The sequence below is a fragment of the Crotalus tigris genome, unplaced genomic scaffold (assembly GCF_016545835.1).
Source record: "Crotalus tigris isolate CLP2741 ecotype Arizona unplaced genomic scaffold, ASM1654583v1 scf7180000018323.1251302, whole genome shotgun sequence".
NCBI classification, from domain to species: domain Eukaryota; kingdom Metazoa; phylum Chordata; class Lepidosauria; order Squamata; family Viperidae; genus Crotalus; species Crotalus tigris.
In genome coordinates, this window is record NW_024096943.1 from 691,260 (window position 1) to 715,029 (window position 23,770).

Below are 23,770 nucleotides of genomic sequence, written 5' to 3' on the forward strand. Positions count from 1 at the left end.
TTTCTGTCTCTTTCCACGCCAGCCCCGAGAAGAGATAAACTGGCACAGGAAAAACGAAGAAATCCAGGATTTCTGCACTGTTGGATAGAGTAAGTTCTGTCTCTCCGCCTGGAACAATGGAGCAGTTGGGTTTTTTTTTTAAAAAAAAAAAACAGGTTTTATTTTATATGAAAAAGTTATTTTTTGTCATATTAAACATTGTGGTGCAAAAGTAATTCATTCTCGATTGCTGTTACAAGATGGATTATTTTTCTCGTACACACACATCGGAAAGGCTGAAAGCTGGCAGCATAGGTCCACTTTAATTACCTGCCCCCCGCCCCACTTCCGCCTAAGCCTGTTACTTAGCTGTATAGAAACCTTTTTATTTTTCGACATTGCACACAAAAAATATTCCCACTGCTGGCCCGATGCCAAATTCCATTTTTCTCTATATTGATTTCTCTGAGCAACTCTCATAATCATTCCAGCAATTCAGGAAATCTGTTCCTTTGTATGTTTTTATACTGATAACCCAAAAGTGGTCTGTCATACATTATCTCAACAATGAAACTTATTAACCTCTGTATTACAGTATCTCACATTTTCATTTTAAAATGAAAATACTGTTAAGTTACAACTTATTTCAATTGTAGATTTCTAAAATTTGCATTTAATGTGTTGGGTCTTTCTTATCATAAGGATCTTAAAGATCCAGGAAATACAATGTCACATCCAACATTTGATTATTAAAACCGCTGGAGAGGGGGTGGAAACTGACGATCTCTTAATACTACATGGTAAAACAGTATCACTGGAAAAATGGAATCTGCAATGGCAGGTATTCCTTAAAAGCAGGGCTAGACAGGAAAGGAACTTTAAATTCATTTCACAATGTTAAAATAAAATACATTTCATCTTTTTATAACTTATTCAAAAACGGATACTTTAGTTTAATAGTGCTTTATAAAGTAATTTCCCTGAACTCCTACTTAGTAAGTAAATGTCCCCTATTCCTTTGGCAAATGTCAGAATAGCCAGAATATGAAAAAAGAATTTGAGATGACTATAGGAAATTAATACATTATTTGAATCAATCTCAGGAAATGGCCAAAACAAGGATTTTTCTGTTGTTTTCTTTCAATTCAGAAACAGCTTTGTATCGAAGTGCAAATGCCTGTTTGAAAGCTCTTGTGCCAGAGATATTAGAAATTGCTTTTGATGATCAACCATCACCTGAGGACCAGGAAAGCTCTGTAGTTTATCCACTTCAATCAAACAAAAATAGTCCCTACCCCAAATAGTCTTAATCAACTCATCTGAGAACATGCTAATGAATATCCATATAGTTAAGAGGCACAACCAAAACAGAAGTGATCCCGCTGCACATCATTTGTAAGCAAAGAAGTTGAACACAGTAAGTATACTGGTATTACCAACTGCCACGATACCTTTGAACTCAAGGAAGTGGTGAAGTCTAAATGAGTACACAAGCAAATCCAGGGTCCATCACTGAAATAAAATGTTTAGCTTGAACACTGCTCTCCCAGACTTTTCTGCAGCAGTTGATAAGCATATAGTTTCAATTTTTTAAAATGACCATCTGTTTCTTAGTTGAAAGAAATGTTTGTTTACATCAAAAGAAACACAACATATACAAGAAAACTCATAAGTGTTTCAACTGCTTCATGAATCAAGATTCCTCTCAACTTTCAAATCTCAATTGCCATAGCTGTCAACAAACTAGTCACTGGTATGATTGTCAATGCCCCCCTTCTACTCCTTCAAACACAACTGTTAGGCCAGACTTTTTATTTATAGCAGCTATTCCTAACTAAGCAGCCTCCAGAAGGTTCAGATTATATAGTTCCCAACATTTTGAATACCGGATTGAGGAAGACCAGTCTATTTTATCTTAGTGACATTTAGCAATGGATCATGTTAATAAGTACACTCCTCAAAATTGTTTTAAGTGCAAAATATTGATGATGCAATTGCAGGGGGAAACATTTTAAGTTCTGGCCCATCTATTGATTGGTACTGATAGAGCTTTCCCATAGTGCTTAACTCCAAAAAGCAAAATATATGGTTGGATACCAAACAACAAGTAGATTTGAATCAGATCTTTAACAGATGAACAGTATGCATTCATGTGTGGAAGCAGTAACCATGGCAAGAAATTTCATCAACTTTAGCTATATTAATTCTCAAGAGCCTCAGCTAACATGACTATGGGAAGCCGGTAGTTACCTATTACAAAGAACTGGAGGACCAAAGGATTCCCAATTATATAGATGGGATATCTTTGAATAGGCATACAAAAGACTGCAGTGTGAACCAATCTCTTATTTTTACCCCAGTCTACTGGTAAATACTGTCTGTCGAATATGAAGGAAAACTTAGAAAAAGGCAGAAAGGAAAAAAAGACTTTGGAAGTTTATTCTTTGATAAATTTAAACTGAAAGTGATGACTTTGCTACTAACATTTTCCTAGATGTACAAAAATCTATTCACAGGCAAGTCTGTGTATACTCTAAGACATTAAATTAGAGCTACATGTGAGTGACATAGAAGATGAAGTTTCTATTCAAAGAGCAAAGTCCAATAATCATTTTGGTAAAGCAATAGCCTGTTCTGGTTAATGAGTTCAAAGATAGAGTCTTCCTCTAGAAAATTACAATACAGATAACGCATACAATTACAATACAAGAGGGGCTAATTGTTAGTAACTAGCATCTAAAACAGAATTTTTATAGTAAAAACACATAGAAATTAAAATCAGTTGCATTTTTTAAAACTGGAAAAATGGAGTCGCTTCTTAAGCATAAAAGTGGTAATTCATTTAAAAAAAAAACAATTCGTTTTGGTAAATGAAGCCAGTTCCTTTAGAACCCAAAGGGCAGAAGTAAGTAGAACTCAAGCACATCATGCCGAGAGGTAGAGAGGTGTCCATATATAATCACAATCTTCCATTGGTTTTCTTTTTTATTTTTATTTTGTCTGAGGTAATTAGCTGTGTGTGTGTCAAGTTGTAGAATCAAAAGTATTGGCAAAAAAAGAGCAACATTGACAAGATACACTAATGACCTCTTTCCTCTCCTCAACAGGTCCTAAAACATTTAATTAGATGCATCTGAATTAATGCTTCCTGGATCTCCAGTAGGTGAAGTGATTGATGAAGGGGTAGTAGCGTCCTGCCAGCTGCCATTTGCCTGAGGAGGGAATAAAGGCATTTTGTTGTTAAGTCCACAAGATGCTACTACTTGCCTCTTAAATCACTCTGATTACAATTTCCCAAATCACAATAGGAGAGCATTATGCCATGTGCAAGACACCGACTTTGTTCCATTACGATTAGCCTCATAGCAAACATCTTCGCACATAATTCACTTTCTGGGGCACAGAAGGTAACATATTGAGTGAATGCTGCTTTTGCTGCTTTTGTTTCATGGCTTCTCTTTCTCCCAAACGGGACTCCTTTCCTCTTGCCCAATTTCTCCACCTAATTTGTCTAAATAGTTAAAGCTTTACTCCCTGTTGATTCTCAAACAATTCAAAGAATTCAGAGTACAGGATGGAAGAACACACTCCCACATATTTTTCTGTTCCCAAATGCAGACTTGGGGATAGGAACCAATCCAAGGCCAGTGTGGATTTCACTGGAGGCTAGTTGCTGCACATGCTTTTGCTGTCTCTTTCACTCTCTCCTGCAGTCTCTTCTTTCAACTGGGAGCACTCTCCTCCAATGGGAGGGGATAGAAAGATGCTTCCTTCTAATTCACTGGGCCAATATGGATGAGTAGGTGAGCCAGCTTCTTTTTCTGATCATCCCTAACCATTCATGGTTCTTCGCAGTACCGTGAATGATACAGAGACAGATTTTCTTACAATTTAAGCATGAGAGATTTTTAAAAATTCCCTGAATAATAAAAACTGGCAACAAGATGCCTATTTCCCCCACTCTTTGAAGCAGCAGTCTTATGGCAAGGTGCTAGCAACACCACAGTTAATGCCGCAGTAGAGTTCTATTATAATTGCATCTGCAGATGTGGTTACATTAACAAACACTGCCATGTCAGGCTTCCGCAGCTCAAGACATTCAGTTTCAAAATCAGAAGCTCCTTACATCAATGCGCTGTGTCGAATATAGGGGGTTTCCCACAATGCTGTCATATCTTCCTGCCTGGTGTATGACATGGTGTAAGGAATCCATCTGTAACAGTATGACCAATTTGTCAAGCAAACAAAAAAAGTGCCAAAAGAGTTATGTAAATGCTATATTTACTGCCCCAAACCCCATTAACTTCCTTTCTGTGATGTTTTAGTGTTTTGGTGTCCAGCTGGGCTGCACATTTATTCTCAATTTATAACTACTTATATTGCTTTTCTGCATGTTACCAAAAGGAGATTGCTATTAGCATGATACGGTGGTTGTCGTTTTTTTTTTTTTTTTTTTTTTTTTTAAAATGAGTTTCTCTGGGCCCACAGATTTTGGGAAAAGAAAATTTAAAAAAGAAAAAATACCCACCAAGATCCCATTCTCTTCCCCTGGAGCATATAGCAACATTTATTCTGCATAACTATACATGAATATTACCTTTTCCTCTGAAATCCAGGAGAGAATATTAACAACATTACAGCAATGGACATTTGGGCCACATTCAGGTAGTCCTTGACTTATGACCATTCATGACCATTTTTCTAAGAACTGAAGTTACAACGTCACTGAAAAAAGTAACTTATGATTGGTTCTTGCCTTTAGGCCCACTGCACCATCCCTGCAGTCACACAATCAGAATTTGGGTGCTGGAAGTTCTGGTTCCAATTGCGATCATAGATCAAAGACCATCTATGTCAGACATGTCAAACTCGCAACATCACGTGACATCGCGCAACGTATTGGGACTATTTTGCCATTGCAGGCAATGGGTTGGGTGCGGCTTCCGCGTGATGTGTCTGACCCGTGGGCCAGCAGTTTGACACCCCTGATCTATATATTAATCCTTATAAAGGTTCAGATCAGGCAGAGAACCAAATTTATTTAGCCCCAAATTCAAATGGCGGGCCAGTTTGTAGTCCAGTACAGAAAAAAAAAATCAAGTCCTTCCTTGTCCAAAGAAGCATTTGAAGATTTAGATCAGGTCAGAGGCATAGGAGGCATTTAATTATGGGATACCCTGTCTTTTTGTAGCTGTACATTCAGGTAATCCTTAACTTACAGCCACAATTGGGACCAGAAATCCAATCGTAAGTCATTATAATCATAAGTCAAGGCTCCTATATGACTAGAAGTGCTTTTCTGATATTTCTCACTACTGTCATTAAGCAAATGCAGTAGATATTAAGCAAATTCATTCATTCAAAGGCTTTTTTTTTGCCAGAAACTGGCAAAAATTTCACAAATGGCAGTTGTGCGATTCCAAAATGTCACAACCAGTTGTAAACCCGTGACCGGTTGCCAAGTGCCCTACATGCCAATATATGAACAGGAGAGGACCATTTACAATGGCCAGGCGTGCTCTACAGGCACTTATTCTGTGGCTGTTATAAATGGGAATAGTGAAAATGACTGGTAATAATTCAAGGACTATCTTTAGATATTTTACTGTAATGTCTTCAGGAAATCTTAAAATCTGTTTATCTTACAATGGGCACCTGGATTGAAGTATTTGTAGGGATTAAAATATTTATGGCTGCAGAGGATTGTTAACCTGACATAGTTCCACCTACCTGAGATTGCACATTGGCTCCCACTGGTGAATTCTGGTAAGAACTGAGTGACTGCAGGTTTATAAAGGAATCTCCAGAATTTGTCATTTTAAATGACCCAGAGGAACCTAGAGGAAAAAATAAGTTACCTAAAGTTATATGTGCAACCGTTCATTTTCATGCGCTCTGTCATAAATGATAGCCCATGCAGCTGTTGTGCTTGAAATCTGATTCCACAATCTATCACTTTCTATAGTGCAAAGTACTCAAATTCTAGGGATTAGTGAACAGATCTCGACCAAATACAGTTCAGGTTATTTTATGAATCCAATTCAAGTTCTTCTCGCTTTTCATTCCACCAATACGCCATCTCATTTACCAATTGAGTTGCAATCCAATAACTAGGTAGAAATGATCTAGGTAGTAAAAAAAATAAAATATTCCATGGCGCCCTTTTGAGTTTGATGCACCATCTCATTCAGAAACGATGACATTAAATTATTACCTCAGATATACCATTGCAATCCTTAGCGTTGGATGAGAGGGATGTGATTTTTTTAGGTGAGGCTTTTAGGAAGACTATGAGAGTCAATTAAGTCACAATAAATCTACACAGTTTAAAATACGCATCTTTTTTTTTAAACAACAGAAATACTACAGCATACAAGTCTGACAAGTTTTCTCAAAGCATAAAAATCAATGATCTATATTATGCAATAGCAGATACCCAAGTAATAACGTATTACTACTGATAACAAGATATTACTAATAATGTGTAATATGTATAATTGATGAAAGGACTGGTGCACATTCCTAAGGCCTGATTGGGCTCGAGGGAGGGAGAGTGTTATAGAACTTTGCCCAGCCAGGTTTCAGGTGTGGCAATCAGGTCATTTCTCAGGGTAGGAAATAGGGCTGTGGCAATTGTCATCCAGGCTTGTTATGTTAATTTTTATAATAGTAAAATCTAATATAAATAAAAACAAAAAGCAAATACGAGTAAATAGAGACGAAAAATTAAGAATAAAGAGAAAAGATATACAGAAATGGTTTCCAACTTTCATTATAACAAGTATACAAATTTAGTAAATTTTACCCTCTCTAAAGGTACAAACATTTGTCTCTTTATTGTAAATTCTATCTATCTATAAACAAATCTGTGTAACATCATCCTTTCAGTCCAGCAGAAAGTCCATAAACGGCAGCCAGAAGTAACAAAATATCTGGTTTCTTTAACCTTGATCAAATAAGCCAACTTTGTATTCCTTTTATTTCTAGCAATTTTAATATTTAGTTCATTCAAATATTGTCGTAGGATTTGGTTTCTCTTCATTTTGTCTGTGTCCCATCACATAAGAGTTCTTCAAGTCTTTAATAAGCTTCTTTTGTAAATCCAATAAGAAACAATTATCTACATTATTCAATTGTTTGTCATTTGTATTTCCCTCTTAAAATTTAAATCCTTAACCAGTTTGTTGTAGATCCAGTAAAACATCCTTTTCTAAATCATCCTCTTTGCCTGTCAGTTGTAAAATCTACTTTCGATAGCACTTCTGTCTTGTCAAATAAAATTTGTTCTATATGTCATTTCTTCAATAACATCTTTTGGACATCATTTATCCACAGAGCTAGACATCAATCATTACTGACGTTGTTGATATTTTCAGTACTATTTTCTGATTCCATTCTTCAAAATTCTCTGTTGCTTTTTATATTGTCATAACTTGCATTATCCTACAGCCTGTATATCTTTCCTCTACTTAAAATATTTAATCCCCTCTAAGGCAGAGGTTCTCAACCTTTGGGGCCCCGGGGACCAGTTCCGTGAAAGGTTTTTTCACGGACCAGAGTGTGCATGGTTTTGTGTGCTGCCTGTATCCCACAGATGGGGCTATGCTTGTTTGTGCAGATGCTGTAGCCCAGTACCGGTCCACGGACTGGGGGTTGGAGACCCCTGCTCTAGGGTTTGGTTTTTGAAATCATGAAATTGTTTGTTAAAACCAAAACCAAAACAGCATCTATTTTCCAAAGAAGTTGTTTGTATTTTACATTTAATTCCAAAATCTTATTGTAAAAGTTTAAGTATTCCAATTCTATCTGGACCCTTAGTACATGCATAACTTTCTAAGAACAAAATCTTATTTAATTTTTGCTGTTTATTTCAGAATCTTTAAATTCTTAAGGCTATGAATAAAAGTTTTTCATTCAGGGTTGAAGTCAAACTCACAAATGTTTTAAAACTTGTTTTTCTGAAGGTCTCTAATAGTTTAAAAGTAGTTAATGAGAAATATCCTAAATCAGGGGTCCCCAACCAGGGGGGTGCAAGATGATATTCCAGGGGTTGTGAAAACTTGGGTTTTCAAAATTATAGTGTATATGCATAATTCGTTGCCATTATTTTGAACTTTTGTAAGGGGTGCAAGAATATATCAGAAGCGTTCTAGGGGTGCAGGGTATAGAAAAGGTTGGGAACCACTGTCCTAAATGATTAGAAACAAAGGTTTGAGAATTTAGTATCCTTTAAAAGTCTGTGCCACAGTTGCAAGCAAGATGGTTAATCCCATCATCTCCTGGTAAGGGATCTGTGGAAAACCCCTATCCTGCAGTCTCCTTGCAGGATGAAGCCATGGGAGTACATATAGGTGATCTCCCATCCTCTCTTTACACAGAAAATTCAAAGGAACCAGTCTACTTGCTGGTTCCTTGGCCTTTGCCACATCTGTTGGCTCTGCTTTTACAGAGCCATCTTCAGTTAAGCATACCTCCCCCCTCAAAGTTTTTAATGGGCACTGCCCCACTGATTACTGAATATGAGATCTGTTTATTAAATTGGTCTCTATGGATCAGTTGGAATTGTTGCTTTCATACCAGCCTCTCTGAACATGGCAATCTCCCTACCCGAGCTCCTTGACCATATAACCATTGGCAGTGAAGTTTCCTAGACTTAGGTTCCTGAACCTTCAATCTGCCTTCAAGTTGGGATCAGATATGGCTCGGGAGTTCATGACTGTTATGACAGGAATGGGCCTGCACCAGGTAAATCCAGGGCCTGACACATGACATTAGTCACATGCCCAATCTGGTTTTTCTGTTAAGAGCAGTGGCAGTGTGATCTAGATTTGAGGGAGCTTTCAATTGTTCTTCCTGGTACAGGGAGGCCCTGCTCATGGTCACTATGCTTTAGTCACCTCTCATACGGATTACTGAGATATGCTCTACATGCGGCTGTTCTTGAAGCCTATACAGAAGCTTCAACTGGTTCAACTGGCAGGAATAGTCAACACCCCAGAAGACAAGCTCAGGATCCAAAAAGATCTTGACAAACTTGAACTATGGGACCTGATCCAATAAAATGAATTTTTATGTGGAGAAAAGCAAAGTTTTACAGTTAGGCAGGAAAAATCAAAGGTACAAGTACAGATTGAGCGAGACCTGGCTCAAAAATAGTAATAGTGAGAGGGTCCTTGGAGTCCTAATGGAAGATCACTTGACTATGTGCAGCAGTAGCCAAAAAAGCTAATACAATCCTGGGTTGTATAAACAGAGGCATAGAATCAAGATCATGCAAAGTATTAGTACTGCTTTATAAAACCCTAGTAAGACCACACCTGGAATACTGCAACCAATTTTGGTCACCATATTGCAAAAAAGGATGTTGAGACTTTGGAAAAAGTTCAGAGAAGAAGAATTAAAATGATCAAAGACCTGGAGACTAAAACATATGAAGAATGGCTGTGGGACTTGGGTCTGGTTAGTCTAAAGGAAAGAAGAAATAGGGGAGACATGATAGCAGTATTCCAGTATTTGATGGGACTGCCGCAAAGAAGAGGGCGTCAAACTATTCTCCAAAACACTAGAGGGCAGGAAAGGAAACAATGGTTGGAAACTGACCAAAGAGAGAAGCAAACTGGAATTAAGGAGAAACTTCCTAAAAGTAAGGACAATTAACCAGTGGAACAGTTTGCCTTCAGAAATCGTGGGCGCTCCATCACTGGAGATTTTTAAGAAGAGACTAGACAGTCACTTGTCTGAAATGGTATATAGTTAATATAGTTTTAAATTAGTTTTTTGTTTAGTTCTTGTTATTAGTGTTTACCTTGAATACCAACTGACTCAAAGATGTTAGGAGCTGAAATTGCTTCAATCAATTTTAATTCACTCAGAAGAGTGCTTGTACGCAAGATCTTGATTTTTTCCCCATTATTATATCCTAACGTAAAGCAACTAGAAAGGCTGAAAACAACAACAAAAGAACGTAAACATATAGTGTGTTTCTAAGCCACATGCAAAAACACAAGGTTGATTCACTCATTTGTTTTCAATGTCTGAGTAGTGTTAGTTTTTATTGCTGGTTTCCCCAGCAGATGTCCTTCTTTAACTGCAGCCTTTCTATACTCACCAGAATTTGGGGTTGGAGGAGAGCTTGTTTGGTTCCCTTGAGCCACCACATTGGTAGCATCCACTGCTGTTTTGGCTGCATAAATATTGGCCTCTTCCTGGAATTTTCCCATATTTTTCTTGTAGCGGATTCTCTTGTTACCAAACCAGTTGGAGACCTGTAATACAATAGTAACTCCATTAGTATGTAAACAAATCACCCTATCTCGTCAGCTAGTATTATCTTTAAAGGGTAGGAAGAACAAGCAAGGCTTCTACGAGAGTGAACAAAATACAGTAATCCTTAAATTTCTATGGCATCAAGCCAGGTGAAGTTTGGTGTAGTGGTTAAGGTGCTGCCCTACAAACCAGAAAACTGTGAGTTATAGTCCCACCTTAGGCAGGAAAAACCAGTTTGGTGGGTTTGGGCCAGTCACTCAGTCAATTCATCTCACAGAATTATTGTTGTGAGAAAAACAGGAGGAAGAAGGAGTGTTTGGTAGGTTGCAGCTTTGAGTTCTCTCTCTCTCTCTCTCTCTCTCTCTCTCTCTCTCTCTCTCTCTCTCTCTCTCTCTCTGTGTGTGTGTGTGTGTGTGTGTGTGCATGTGTTGTTGTTGTTAGTTGCGAAGTCGTGTCCGACCCATCGCGACCCCACGGACAACGTTCCTCCAGGTCTTCCTGTCCTCTACCATCTTCTGGAGTCCATTTAAATTCACACCTACTGCTTCAGTGACTCCATCCAGCCATCTCATTCTTTGTCGTCCCCTTCTTCTATTGCCCTCAATCTTTCCCAGCATTAGGCCCTTCTCCAGTGAGTCTTTCCTTCTCATTAGGTGGCCAAAGTACTTGAGTTTCAACTTCAGGATCTGGCCTTTTAAAGAGCAGTCGGGGTTGATCTCTTCTAGGACTGACCGGTTTGAATGCCTTGCAGTCCAAGGGGCTCGCAGGAGTCTTCTCCAAAACCATAGTTCAAAGGCCTCAATTCTTTGTTGCTCAGCCTTTCTTATGGTCCAACTTTCACATCCATACATTGCAACTGGGAAAACCATGGCCTTGACTATACGTACTTTTATTGGCAGGGTGATGTCTCTGCTTTTTAGTATGCTGTCTAGATTTGCCATAGCTTTCCTCCCCAGGAGCAAGCGTCTTTTAATTTCTTGGCTGCAGTCCCCATCTGAGGTGATCTTGGAGCCCAGGAAAATAAAATCTGTCACTACCTCCATTTCTTCCCCATCCATTTGCCAGGAATTAAAAGGGCCGGATGCCATGATTTTGGTTTTCTTAATGTTGAGTTTTAAGCCAACTTTTGCACTCTCCTTCTTCACCCGCATCAAGAGGCTCTTTAGTTCCTCTTCACTTTCTGCCATTAGAGTAATATCATCTGCATATCTTAGGTTCTTGATATTTCTCCCAGCAATCTTAATTCCAACTTTTGATTCATCTAGCCCTGCCTTTCTCATGATGTGCTCTGCATATAAGTTAAATAGACAGAGCCGGACTCCTTGCCCGACTCCTTTCCCAATTTTGAACCAATCAGTGGTTCCATGTCCAGTTCTCACTGTTGCTTCTTGACCCACATATAGGTTTCTCAAGAGACAAATAAGATGGTCTGGTACTCCCATATCTTTAAGAATGTGTATGTATGTATGTATGCATGTATGTACGTACATACATATACATACATACATACACGTTCTTAAAGAGATGGGAGTACCAGACCATCTTATTTGTTTCTTGAGAAACCTATATATATATACACACATACACACAGAGGATAAAAACAAATACCCCAGCCACATTTACTTAAAGGATTAGAAATCCTTTAGCAGAAACATGAATTTATGTTTTATAAAATCTCTTTCTAAAACAAGATATTAAAAACTCCTATGACAAATCTTGAGCTTAATTTTTATTTTTGTTATTGTGCTATATACCACCTGCTCAGAAAAAATGTCTGTGCTGTATACCAATAAAAACCATATGAGAAATATATTATCTCCCATGATATAAAAAAGTAACACAATAAAATGGTATCCAAATTAGGTAAGAGCAATTGAAAACTTATTAAATGACAATTTAAAAAACCTAGCTGAATATAAAAAAACTGATAAAAAACACAAAAAATACATCTGATTAATATACTCTGATATCTCAGTACATTAAAATATTTGATTAAATAGAAATGACTTCATATGCATGCATGTTATTAACAAGGGAACTAGATGAATTTCCTTTGGAATTGAGTTCAAAAGGCATACAGAGCCATTCTGAATACACAATCGTGGCAAGGTAGAAAGATTAAAAAGAAGGAAATGAACAGAGACCTGAGTCTGGCAATAATATAACAATATCTAGGACAGAATTCTACTGCCCTTGTTATCATAATTCTAATTCTGTGAAATTTGATTTAAAATTATTAAGTTACAAAATCGTGACCAAGAAAAATACTGAATTAAAGATCCAAGTAGGGAATTTAGATAAATTTTTAAATTCAAACAAAAGCCATATTAATAGTTTACCCATTAATATAAAATTCAACAAAAGTAGAAGTAGCCATGCCGGCCAAGAAAAAAAAAAAGAAATTTGAAGCTCCCTATTAAAAAGGACCTTTATTAGTTTGGTTCAAAATTACAAAAACATGCAATCTCCTAAGTTTTCAAGAACTGTCAATCATATATATCTTAAAAAGAAATGGGGGAGTAGCATGAAAATATGACATGCCAATTAGATACTATCAGGTGATGAGACGGTATCAGATTGTATCAGGGCTTCCCAAGGTTGCTGGGATGAGGAAAACTTACTGGTCCCTCATTTTTGGAAATCAGAAATCATCTACACAGCCTACCTGTGAGACCGTAATGCCTCCTTTCTTTGCTAGTTCTTCTTTGGCTTCTTCACTGGGGTAAGGATTACTCAGATGAGAATAAAAATATTCATTCAATACTTCTGTTGCCTGCTTGCTGAAGTTACGTCGCTTTCGCCTGAGAATACATTGGAATTATTCATAAAGCCTAGTGGGCTATTGTCATCCTATTAATGGTTGTTAAACTAAAATATATTTATTTATTTGTTACATTTATTTAACTTGCCATGGGCTACTCTAGGCAGCTTACAATGATAAAAAGGAAAAAATGAAAAGAGTGTGAACAGAACAGAATAGAAAAATAAAATAAACAATGAAAAATAACACAAGAAATACAACTATATGATTACCAAAAAAAGTAAGATGAACAGGTAGAGAGCAGAGAACTAGGCGGGGTGCATCTCCAGCATGGAACTCCCTCATTTGGAGCCCAAACCAATCGGCACAGCCAGATCTTTAAGCTCTTGTGGAAGGATAGGAGGCTTATGTTAAAATAAAATATAAGCTATCCCAGGGCTGGAGGAACAGTCAGGGGGGGGGCTTTGCATAGATTCGCCTAGTGCAGTGGTTCTCAACCTTTCTAATGCCGCGACCCCATAATACAGTTCCCCATGTTGTGGTGACCCCCAACCACTTATACATCACCGGGTGCCAGGGGCGTGGCCAAAGAAAAGGGGGGGAAAAATGGCAGACAGCCTTGTTTGGCGACCCCCGTGAAATGGTCGTTCGACTCCAAATGGGGTCCCGACCCACAGGTTGAGAACCCATTTGGATTATTGCAATACATTCTACACTAACAATCACCTGGAACTTCAACCGGATCAGAATGCAGCAGCACACATAGTAATGGGTGCCCCTAGGTTTGCATATGTAATGCCTCTGTTGCATAAGGCATTGCATATGCAATGTGGAACATATGAAAGGTGTCCAGTACCTTTCCATATGCAATTTAAGGTGCTAGTCATCACCTTCAAAGCCCTATATGGCACGGGGCCAGGTTACATGTGGGACTGCCTTGTCCTAAGGCAGTGGTTCTCAACCTGTGGGTCGGGACCCCATTTGGGGTCGAACGACCATTTCATGGGGGTCGCCAAACAACACAGTCCGCCATTTTTCCCCCTTTTCCTTAGCTGTGCTACTCCCTTTTATTCTGTTGGCTTTTGAAAGCCAATAGAATAGACTCTCTTGAATAAAGTCTAATTCTATTGGCTTTCAAAAGCCAATAGGAATTGTCCAGGCTGTCTCTGCCCTGCTGAGCCAGCCAAAAGTCCCATTCTGCAAACGGTGCTGCAAGTTGTCTGCAGCGAAGGCGAGCTGTCTGGAAGCTTCCACCCCTGCCTGCTGAGCAACTACTAAAAATGTAAGTAAAAGAGGGCCAGGGGTGGGAGGTGGGAGGCCAGTGGGCGCAGGGAGGGTTGCTGGTGTGCATGGGGTCCGGTGGGTGCCTTACCTCCCTTGGGCTGGGCCAGCTGGTGGCCCAGCCGGTGGTTGGCCTGCGCCATCTCTGCCACTTGCCAGCTACACCTCGGCCGGCGCAGGGGACGGCACCATGCATGTGCAGCACTCCCAGGCAGGGAAAGTCCTTGACTTACAACCGGTTGGGTAGTCCTTGACTTACGACCAGTTTGGGTCACGGCATTAAAAAGATTGAGAACCACTGTCCTAAGGACATCTATCCATCTTACCAGGTCAGATAGGGTGTGCACGCTCCTTGCTCCTAAATACTGCCATCTGATGGGAGCTAAGAAGCATACCTCTGCTATAAGGAACACTCTATCCCTGAAGTTCAGCAGCTTTCACCCTTCTAACCTTCCATAAAACTTTGAAGACCTGCCTTTTCCTCCAAGCCCTGGAATAACAGCCTATATGATTAGCACCAGATTTTCGTTGTTTTTAATGTGTTTATAGTTATCTTTAAGATTTTTATGTTATTTTACCTTTGACTGGGAGCTGCTCAAAGTTGATTATAAGATGGGTTATGTACAAAGTAAACACAGGGCCTGTCATAAAAGACTCAAATGTCTGTACACCAACACACAGAGTATGAGCAATAAATAGGGTGAATTAGAAATTCAGGTAAATGGCAGATATGATATTGTTGCCTGCCTGGTGAGATGAAACCCACAAATGGAATACACAGCTAGAGGAATTTAAATTATTTAAAAGAAAAAGAGCAAATAACAGAGGAGGTAGAGTTGCTCTCCCTATAAGAACTACATCTCTACAGAAATAAAGCACAACAATCATGACAACTGTCTTGAATGCATTTGGGACAATATAAAAGGGGAAATGACATTGCTATAGGTCTATACTATAGGCCACCCAACCAAACAGAGGAAATAGATGAACTTTTTGCTGGTCAGTTAACTAAGGTATGTAGGAAGCACATCACAATAGTAATGGGGGACTTTAATTACCCTGACATCAACTGGGAGACAAACTCTGCACCAAGTGAAAGATCAAACAGATTCCTGACAAACCTAGCAGACAACTTTGTCTCCCAAAAAGTAAAGAAGGGAACTAGGGGATCAGCCATATTGGACTTAATTCTCACTAACAGAGTTGAAATGATAGAAAGTGTTGAAGCCACAGGAACCTTGGGAGGGAGTGATCATGCAATATTGAAATTCAACATTATCCAAGCACAAGCAATAGACCATAGTCAAACTAGAGTCTTGGATTTTAAGAGAGTTAAATTCAATAAACTTAGAGAAGGGGAAGGATTCCTTGGATGATAATCCTCAAGGGATAAACAACTCAAGAAGCTTGGGAAATTTTAAAAAGTAAGATTATAAAAGCCCAGTCTAGCACAATACCAACGAAGAAGAAAAACAACAGCTCTCAAAAGAAACCAGCATGGCTGCATAAAGAACTCTCTGATAAATTGAAAGACAAAAAGGATAAGTATAAAAAATGGAAAGAGGGGCACATAACTAAGACAGAATATGAGCAAATAGCCCGAGCCTGCAAAGATGAAATGAGGAAAGCGAAGGCTCAAAATGAACTAAGGTTTGCAACGAAAGTCAAAAATAACAACAAAAAAAGTTTCTTTCAACATGTAAAAAACAAGAAAAAAGTATAAGGAAATGATTGGTCCATTAGTGGGAGAAAGTGGCAAGAAGGTGACAAGCAACAGGGAGAAAACAAAACTACTTGTTTTTTGCATCCATCTTTACGCAAAGGGACAAAACAGTCTGATTCTAACCTATCAAAAATGGTACCGTAAAAAACAGATTAGAAACACAAGTTAAGATAGGCAAGAAAATGGTAAGTGAGCACCTGTCCATCCTAGACGAGTTCAAATCACCAGGACCAGATGGATTACACCCCAAGGTTCTGAAGGAACTGGCAGATGTGATCTCAGAACCACTGAACTATATCTTTCAAAGATCCTGAAGTACTAGGAAACCACCAGAGGAGTGAAAAAGAGCTGATGTAGTTCCCCTCTTTAAAAATGGAAAAACAATGGATCCAGGAAACTACAGACCTATCAGCCTGATCTCAATACCTGAGAAGATTCTGGAAAAGATAATCAAGGAACGAATCAGTGAACACCTAGAGCAGTGATGGCAAACCTTTTAGAGACCGAGTGCTCCAAAACCGCCCCCCAGTTGCCCCACCTGCCCGCAGGGCCACCCACCGTCTCCATGGCCCGCCGATCACCCAGGTAGCCCAGCAGCACCATGGTGGCCACGCCCTATGCCCGCACCCCGCAGCATCGTCTGCACACAACGGGACGCGAGGACGGAGTTTTGTCCCTGCTGCCCTGCTGCCATGTCCTTGGCTGCTCTGCTCTGCATGGGCCGCACCTGAGGGCAAGTCATCTTCTGGGGGGGCTGCTGGAGAGGAGGGGGCCATGGGGAGGCAGGGCTGGGGCGATGACACATGTGCCCACAGAGAGGGCTCTGAGGGCCCCCTCTGTATGCGTGCCATAGGTTCACCACCACTGACCTAGAGGCATACAAAGTCAGTACCAAAAGCCAACATGGGTTGGTCAAAAACAGATCATGCCAGACAAAACTTATTGCATTTGACCAAGTGACAAAATTAGTGAACCAGAGGAATGATTGAATATAATTTACTTGGACTTCAGTAAGGCATAAGATAGAAGAATGTGGGTTAGAAAGCATCACAACCAGATGGATTTGTAGCTGGCCGACGAGCTGTACTCAGTCTGTGGTCCTCAATGGAATTGTACCTATATGGAGAAGTGTATAGTGGAGTGCCCCAGTGGCTCAGTTCTGGGCCCAGTGTTCTTCAACATCTTCATTAACGATTTGGACGAGGGGATAGATGGGGAACTCATCAAATTTGCAGACAACACCAAGCTGGCAGGAATAGCCAACACTCCAGAAGATAGGCTTAAGATACGGAAGGATTTTGACAGACTTGAATAATGGGTACTATCTAACAAAATGAAATTCAATGGTGAAAAAAGTAAGGTTCTGCATTTAGGCGAGAAAAACCAAATGCACAGGTACAGTATAGGTGGCATCTTGCTCAACAGTAGTAACTGTGAGAGGGATCTCAGAGTCCTAGTGGACAATCATTTAAATATGAGCCAGCAGCGTGCTGCAGCTGCCAAAAAGCCAACACAGTGCTAGGCTACATTAACCAAGGATAGAATCAAAATCATGTGAAATGTCAATACCACTTTATAATGCCTTGGTAAGTCCACAGTTGGAATACTGCATCCAGTTTTGATCACCACGATGTAAAAAAGATGTTGAGACTCTAGAAAGAGTACAGAGAAGAGCAACAAAGATGATTAGAGCAGGGGTTCTCAACTTTGGCAACTTTAAGACTTGTGGATTTCAACTCCCAGAATTCCTCAGCCAGCAAAGCTGGCTGAGGAATTCTGGAAGTTGAAGTCCACAAGTCTTAAAATTGCGAAGGTTGAGAACCCCTAGATTAGAGGACTGGAGGCTAAAACATATAAGGAACGGTTGCTGAAATTGGGTATGTCTAGTTTAATGAAGAAAAGGACGAGGCATGACATGATAGCAGTGTTCCAATATCTCAGGGGTTGCCACAAAGAAGAGGGAGTCAAGCACCTGAAGGCAGGACAAGAAGCAATAGATGGAAACTAATCAAAGAGAGAAGCAACCTAGAACTAAGGAGAAATTTCCTGACAGAACAATTAATCAGTGGAACAACCTGTCTCCAGAAGTTGTGAATGCCCCAACACTGGAAGTTTTTAAAAAGGGACTGGACAACCATTTGTCTGAAATGGTACATGGTTTCCTGCCTAAGCAGGGGGTTGGACTAGAAGACCTCCAAGGTCCCTTCCAATTCTATTATTATTATTGTAAATGTTTTAAATAAATAAAAAAATAAACTGTTAATATGCTCATGTAATTAGCAACTGGTAGCAACTGATAGAAAAGATTCTCAAAAACCTTATGAAAACTATGAAAAGTTCAAAGTTGACAGCACTGTTCTAACTCAATGCTATGTGCAAATATGGCAAATATAATTCAACTGCCAATTTCATATAATCTCAGGTATTCACCATTAGTGTGCCTAATCATGAAATCTGTTAATTGCACTCCCCCCCAAGCTTAGAGTATCATTACTGTTGAACCCCAAACTTAGAGCGTAAATAAGCTTAAACAGCAATAATTAGGAACATAGTTTATTTTCTGTATTACCACTATGGCCTGGTGTTAACTCGCCTTATGTGCCTACTGTAAAAACACTTATAATGTTTTATATTATCGGTATCTTGGACACAGGAAATAATCTTGATCGTGTATTACCTTGCATCAAGAAATCTCGAACGCAAAATCATCACTGCCTCGCACGTACTTTGTTTCAGCTGCATCTGTATGGTGCTGAATTTTCCATGAATTATATTCACCATACGCTCTATTTCTTTGGGCGAGATTGGCCTTGTTCTACTCTGTTCCCGAAGGAGGTTCATAACATGAGTGGTGAACTCACTGCAGGCCTGAAAAAACAAGTATAAAATAAGCACATTTAACTGAAGCAAAAGGTCCCTTGAGTCAGATCTGACTGCATGACTATAGGTAGTCCTCCATCAATGACCACAATTGAGCCCAAAATTTCTGTTGCTAAGCAAGACAGTTGTTCAGTGAGTTTTGCCCATTTTACAACTTTTTTTGTCACAGTTGTTAAGCGAATATGGCTTCCCCCATTGACTTTGGTTATTGGAAGCTGGGCGGGAAAGTTTCAAATGGTGATCACATGATCTGAGAGTGTAATTGTCATAAATACATGCCAGTTGCCAAGTGTCCAAATTTTGACCACGTGACCATGGGGATAGTGCAACGTCATAAATGTGGAAACTGGTCATGTCACTTTTTTCAGAGCCATTTTAACTTCAAACGGCCAATAAAAGAATGGTTGTAATTAGAGGACTACCTGTACCATTTAAACCAGAATTTTAAAACTAGACTAAAGAATTCAACTAAACATGGATTTGATATTATCATTTTGGGTTTGATAACTTTAATAATTACGTAAAATATGCTGCAGAGTGTATTAGACAGGTCTCACTAAAAATTGCCTAGAGTTACTTTTTTTTAATAACACACATATATCCCACTACTTTCAAGTTGTCAAACATATTTACTTCTACATTTTTTTTATTTACAACAAGATACTATATATGGTAATGAAACAATGCCTGTATAACAGTAGTGGTAGTAGTAGTACAATATAATGAAAGGGAAAATACTAACAGTCAACTTAAATAAAATCTCCCTATGAAACATAGAAGCTGATGTCAGCTCCTAGATAAGAAAAGCTACTATTCATGAAAAATCTAGTAAACTGGAGCACTTTTGAAGTGAAAAAGTCATAAAACTATTGATGCAAGTGCATTTAATGCAATTGAAAACCAACAAAGGTCACTGTCTTGAACTTTTTTTTTTAAAAAAAAAAGACAATCCTAAATTATACAACTTATGTTTATTTCACACAATAGTTGGGTTATTATAATTTTCATAAAACCGAATACTCCCTGATCTGTGGTCACAAAGGAAAAGCAATTAATTGTTTTAAACTGAGAGGATAAAACAGAGAGGATAACTCTTCCATGCAGAAAGATCACCTGTTCATATTTCTCTAGCTCAGAGTGGTATATCTGTCGGATCTGTGACAGCTTGGCCCTGTAGTCAGAGTGTTCAATGCTATTGTCATTTGGACAGCCACCTGATGTTGCTGCTATTGCCGCTGGTCCTCCTCTTCCCCGCTTCTCGGGCCCGGAGACACCCTCAGCCAGCAACATGTTATCTAGTCTCATTAGCTGAGCATCAGGGGGATCTTCTTCCTGAATACCACGTATACTTAACACTGGATAAATATAAATAAGGAGCAGACAATTAATTAATCATGCATTATTTCCCTCATTTTCTCTTTCCATAGAAATTAGTAAACATGATTTCAGAGGCAGACACATAGCACATGAAGAGAAGACCAAAGATTGAAAATTTAATTTTGTTGCATATGTAACTAGAATGTAGAACCAAATGAAAAGTTGAAGCTACAAGGTAGCATTAGAAAAATTACAGTAAATGCCATCTTGGAAAAATTACATATAATAACCAAAAACCTCTTCAGAGTACTTTAACGTCAGTATCATTTTTCATGCAGCAATATACATTACAAACATATCTAGCAAAAAAACAAATCTAGTAGAGTCGAGTCGAAGAAGAGAAGAGAAGAGAAGAGAAGAGAAGAGAAGAGAAGAGAAGAGAAGAGAAGAGAAGAGAAGAGAAGAGAAGAGAAGAGAAGAGAAGAGGGATGGGGATAGGCATAGGATAAGAATAGAAGAATGTATTGGAGAGGAGAGGAGAGGAGAGGAGAGGAAAGGAGAGGAGAATATTGGAATGGAATGGAAATAGGATAAGAATAGAATATTGGAAAGAAATAGAATGGGAATAGGATAAGAATAGAAAATTGGAATGGAATGGAATAGAATGGGAAAAGAATAAAAATAGAATACTGGAATGGAACGGAACACAACAGAAAAGAACAGAAGAAAAACAGGATAAGAATAGAATTTAACATGTTGATGGCAGATCAGGTGGCTACCAATCTGTCGTATATGAGACATAATACTTTTTGCAATGCGAATAAGCCTGGGAGGTGGTTGGCTTATCAGTTACGAAAGAAACAGAAAGCTAGAATTATAGAGAAAGTAAAATATAAAGGTACTGAGGTTTTTCAGCAAGATTTGGTTAAAAAAAGCTTTTTGGACTTTTACACAAAATTATATTCAAGTGATAATATAAGGGGTTTGGATATAGATAAATATTTACAATCAGTACATTTTCCTAGACTTTCAGAGGAACAACAAAATGGGATGAATAGTTTAATTACTGTGGAGGAAATTGGCTTAGCTATTAAGCAGTTAAAGGTTGGAAAGTCTCCTGGAACAGATGGACTGACTTCTAGGTATTATAAGATTTTATCTGAAGAAATGATAGAGCCACTAAAGGAACTCTTTAATAGTATTTTGTTGGGTATGCAAGTTCCTCCTTCTTGGAAAAGAGCTTTTATATCACTGATTCCGAAGGAAGATCAGGATCTTACAGAGCCTAAGAATTATAGGCCAATTTCATTATTGAATGTTGATTATAAGATCTTTACAAAAATTTTGGCAAATAGATTAATGCAGGTTATGAAAGACTTGATTCATAGTGATCAAGCAGGATTTATAACAGGGAGATATATGAAACATAATGTTAGACAAATTATTAACTTAATTGAGTACTTGGATAAGAATAATCAGATTCCTGTGGCTTTTATCTTTTTGGACGCTGAAAAAGCTTTTGATCAATTGGACTGGCAATTTTTATTTTCTTTGGTAGAGAAAATGAATTTTGGGGATAATTTTTTACATGCACTTAAAGCTATATATCAGCAGCAATCTGCACAAATTGTTGTAAATGGGGGATTGACTGAGAATTTTAATATTCAAAAAGGGACAAGACAAGGATGTCCATTATCCCCATTGTTATTTGTTTTAACATTGGAAATTTTATTGATTCAGATTCGGGAATCGAAGTTAATTAAGGGTGTAAAGATAAGGAAGAATGAGTATAAATTGCGGGCATTTGCGGATGATTTGGTTTTAATTTTGGAACAGCCGAATCAGGCGATTGATGGTTTATTAGAACTTATAACACAGTATGGGAATGTTTCTGGTTTTAAAGTTAATAATTATAAGACTAAGATATTATCTAAGAATATGTCAGTTAAAGAAAGGGAAAGTTTGATTAAAGCCACAGGTTTTCAGATGGTAAAAAAGGTTAAATACTTGGGAGTATATCTAACTGCTTCAAATGGAAAATTGTACAAGAACAATTATGAACCACTATGGGCAAAAGTCCAAAAGGATTTAATAGATTGGAAAAAATTGCAATTGTCATTGTTGGGGAGAATTTCAGCTGTAAAAATGAATGTTCTACCAAAGTTTCTTTTTTTGTTTCAGATGATACCTATTCTTAAAAAAGAGGCAAATTTGGAGGAATGGCAAAAGGGTATCAATAATTTTATATGGGCCGGGAAGAAACCAAGGGTTAAATTTAAGATATTACAGGATGCTCGAGAAAGAGGGGGACTTAAGGCACCCAATTTGAAATTATATTATGATGCAGCCGCCCTAACTTGGTTAAGTGATTGGCTTAATTTAACAAATATGGATATTCTTTTTTTGGAAGGTTGGGATTTAATATATGGTTGGCATGCATATTTAATTTTTAATAAGAAAGTTGATCGGACTTTTAAATCACATATTTTGAGGAATGCCTTACTTCGTGTTTGGAAGAAGTATTATTATAGATTAAATTATAAAATACCTATCTGGGGGATTCCCAGACATGCAATTGAGGGAACCTCTAAGGGGACAAATTTTGATAAAATTTCATATAAAGAATTGTTAATTTGTTCTGGTTCGAATTGGCATTTGAAATCCCTAGATGTATTAAGGCAGCAAAATATTCTACAGTCATGGTTTCAATATTTACAAATAATGGATAGATGGACTGTAGACAAGAAAGAGGGAATAACACTAGAAGATAGACAATTGGTTATTCAGATTAAAAACCAAGGTCCGGCTCATATAAAAAGAATATATAATGTTTTATTAGAGTTAGATTCGGAAACAGAATTGGTTAAAGATTGTATGATTAAATGGGCTCAGAATATACAGGAGCCGATCTCATTGGATTTATGGGAGATAATTTGGATAAGAAATATTAAATTTACACAAGCTCAAAATTTGAGAGAAAATTTTTATAAAATGTTTTATAGATGGCATTTAGATCCTAAAAAATTATCTTGTATGTATTCCAACATACAGCCCAAATGTTGGAGATGTGGCAATAATGATGCGACATACTTTCATATTTGGTGGAATTGTAAAAAAGTAAAGGCTTTTTGGATTATGATTTGGTGGAACATTCAAAAGATTTTTAGAAAGAAGATAAAGTTTACTCCTCAACTATTTTTACTTGGTATTTTTGTTGACTTAAATGAAAAAGAAACTACTTTGATGTTGAATTTATTAACTGCAGCAAGGTTACTAGTAGGTCTATATTGGAAGAAAGATTCTTTGCCTACTTTAGAAGAATGGATATTTAAAGTATCTAGTTTTGCAGAAATGGCAAAAATTTCTGCTTATTTAAAGGATCATACACAAGAAAGATATATTACTGTATGGGGAAGGTGGATAGATTATATTCAGAAAAAATATGGAATTAAAAAGTTTTATTTATTTTATGAATGAATATCAAATATTATAGAGAATTGTTTTATAAGTTATGGAGTTAAAGGTTAATTATGATATTTTTTTTTCTTTCTCTTTTTTTTTCT

At 37.9% G+C, this 23,770-nt stretch overlaps 1 protein-coding gene and 1 long non-coding RNA gene across 3 annotated transcripts in view; one reads left to right on the forward strand and one right to left on the reverse strand.

The window, feature by feature from the left end:
* The first annotated feature begins 18 nt into the window (after window positions 1-18).
* LOC120311175 lies at window positions 19-2,833 on the forward strand. The gene is made up of 2 exons (XR_005557547.1): window positions 19-89; window positions 1,129-2,833. It is a non-coding gene; the product is annotated as an uncharacterized LOC120311175 (long non-coding RNA).
* Window positions 2,403-23,770, reverse strand: part of PBX4 (PBX homeobox 4) — a 57,639-nt gene continuing 36,271 nt past the window's right edge. Inside the window, exons 3-9 of one of the 2 annotated variants that reach the window (XM_039350363.1) lie at window positions 20,004-20,245; window positions 18,688-18,878; window positions 12,911-13,046; window positions 10,088-10,244; window positions 5,710-5,816; window positions 4,106-4,192; window positions 2,403-3,191 (exon numbers count right to left, since the gene is read on the reverse strand). In XM_039350363.1, coding sequence (XP_039206297.1) covers window positions 3,099-3,191; window positions 4,106-4,192; window positions 5,710-5,816; window positions 10,088-10,244; window positions 12,911-13,046; window positions 18,688-18,878; window positions 20,004-20,245 — 1,013 coding nt within the window. In that variant the 3' untranslated portion in view covers window positions 2,403-3,098. The remainder of the gene's footprint in view (window positions 3,192-4,105; window positions 4,193-5,709; window positions 5,817-10,087; window positions 10,245-12,910; window positions 13,047-18,687; window positions 18,879-20,003; window positions 20,246-23,770) is intronic. The other variant, XM_039350364.1, reaches the window with a different exon arrangement.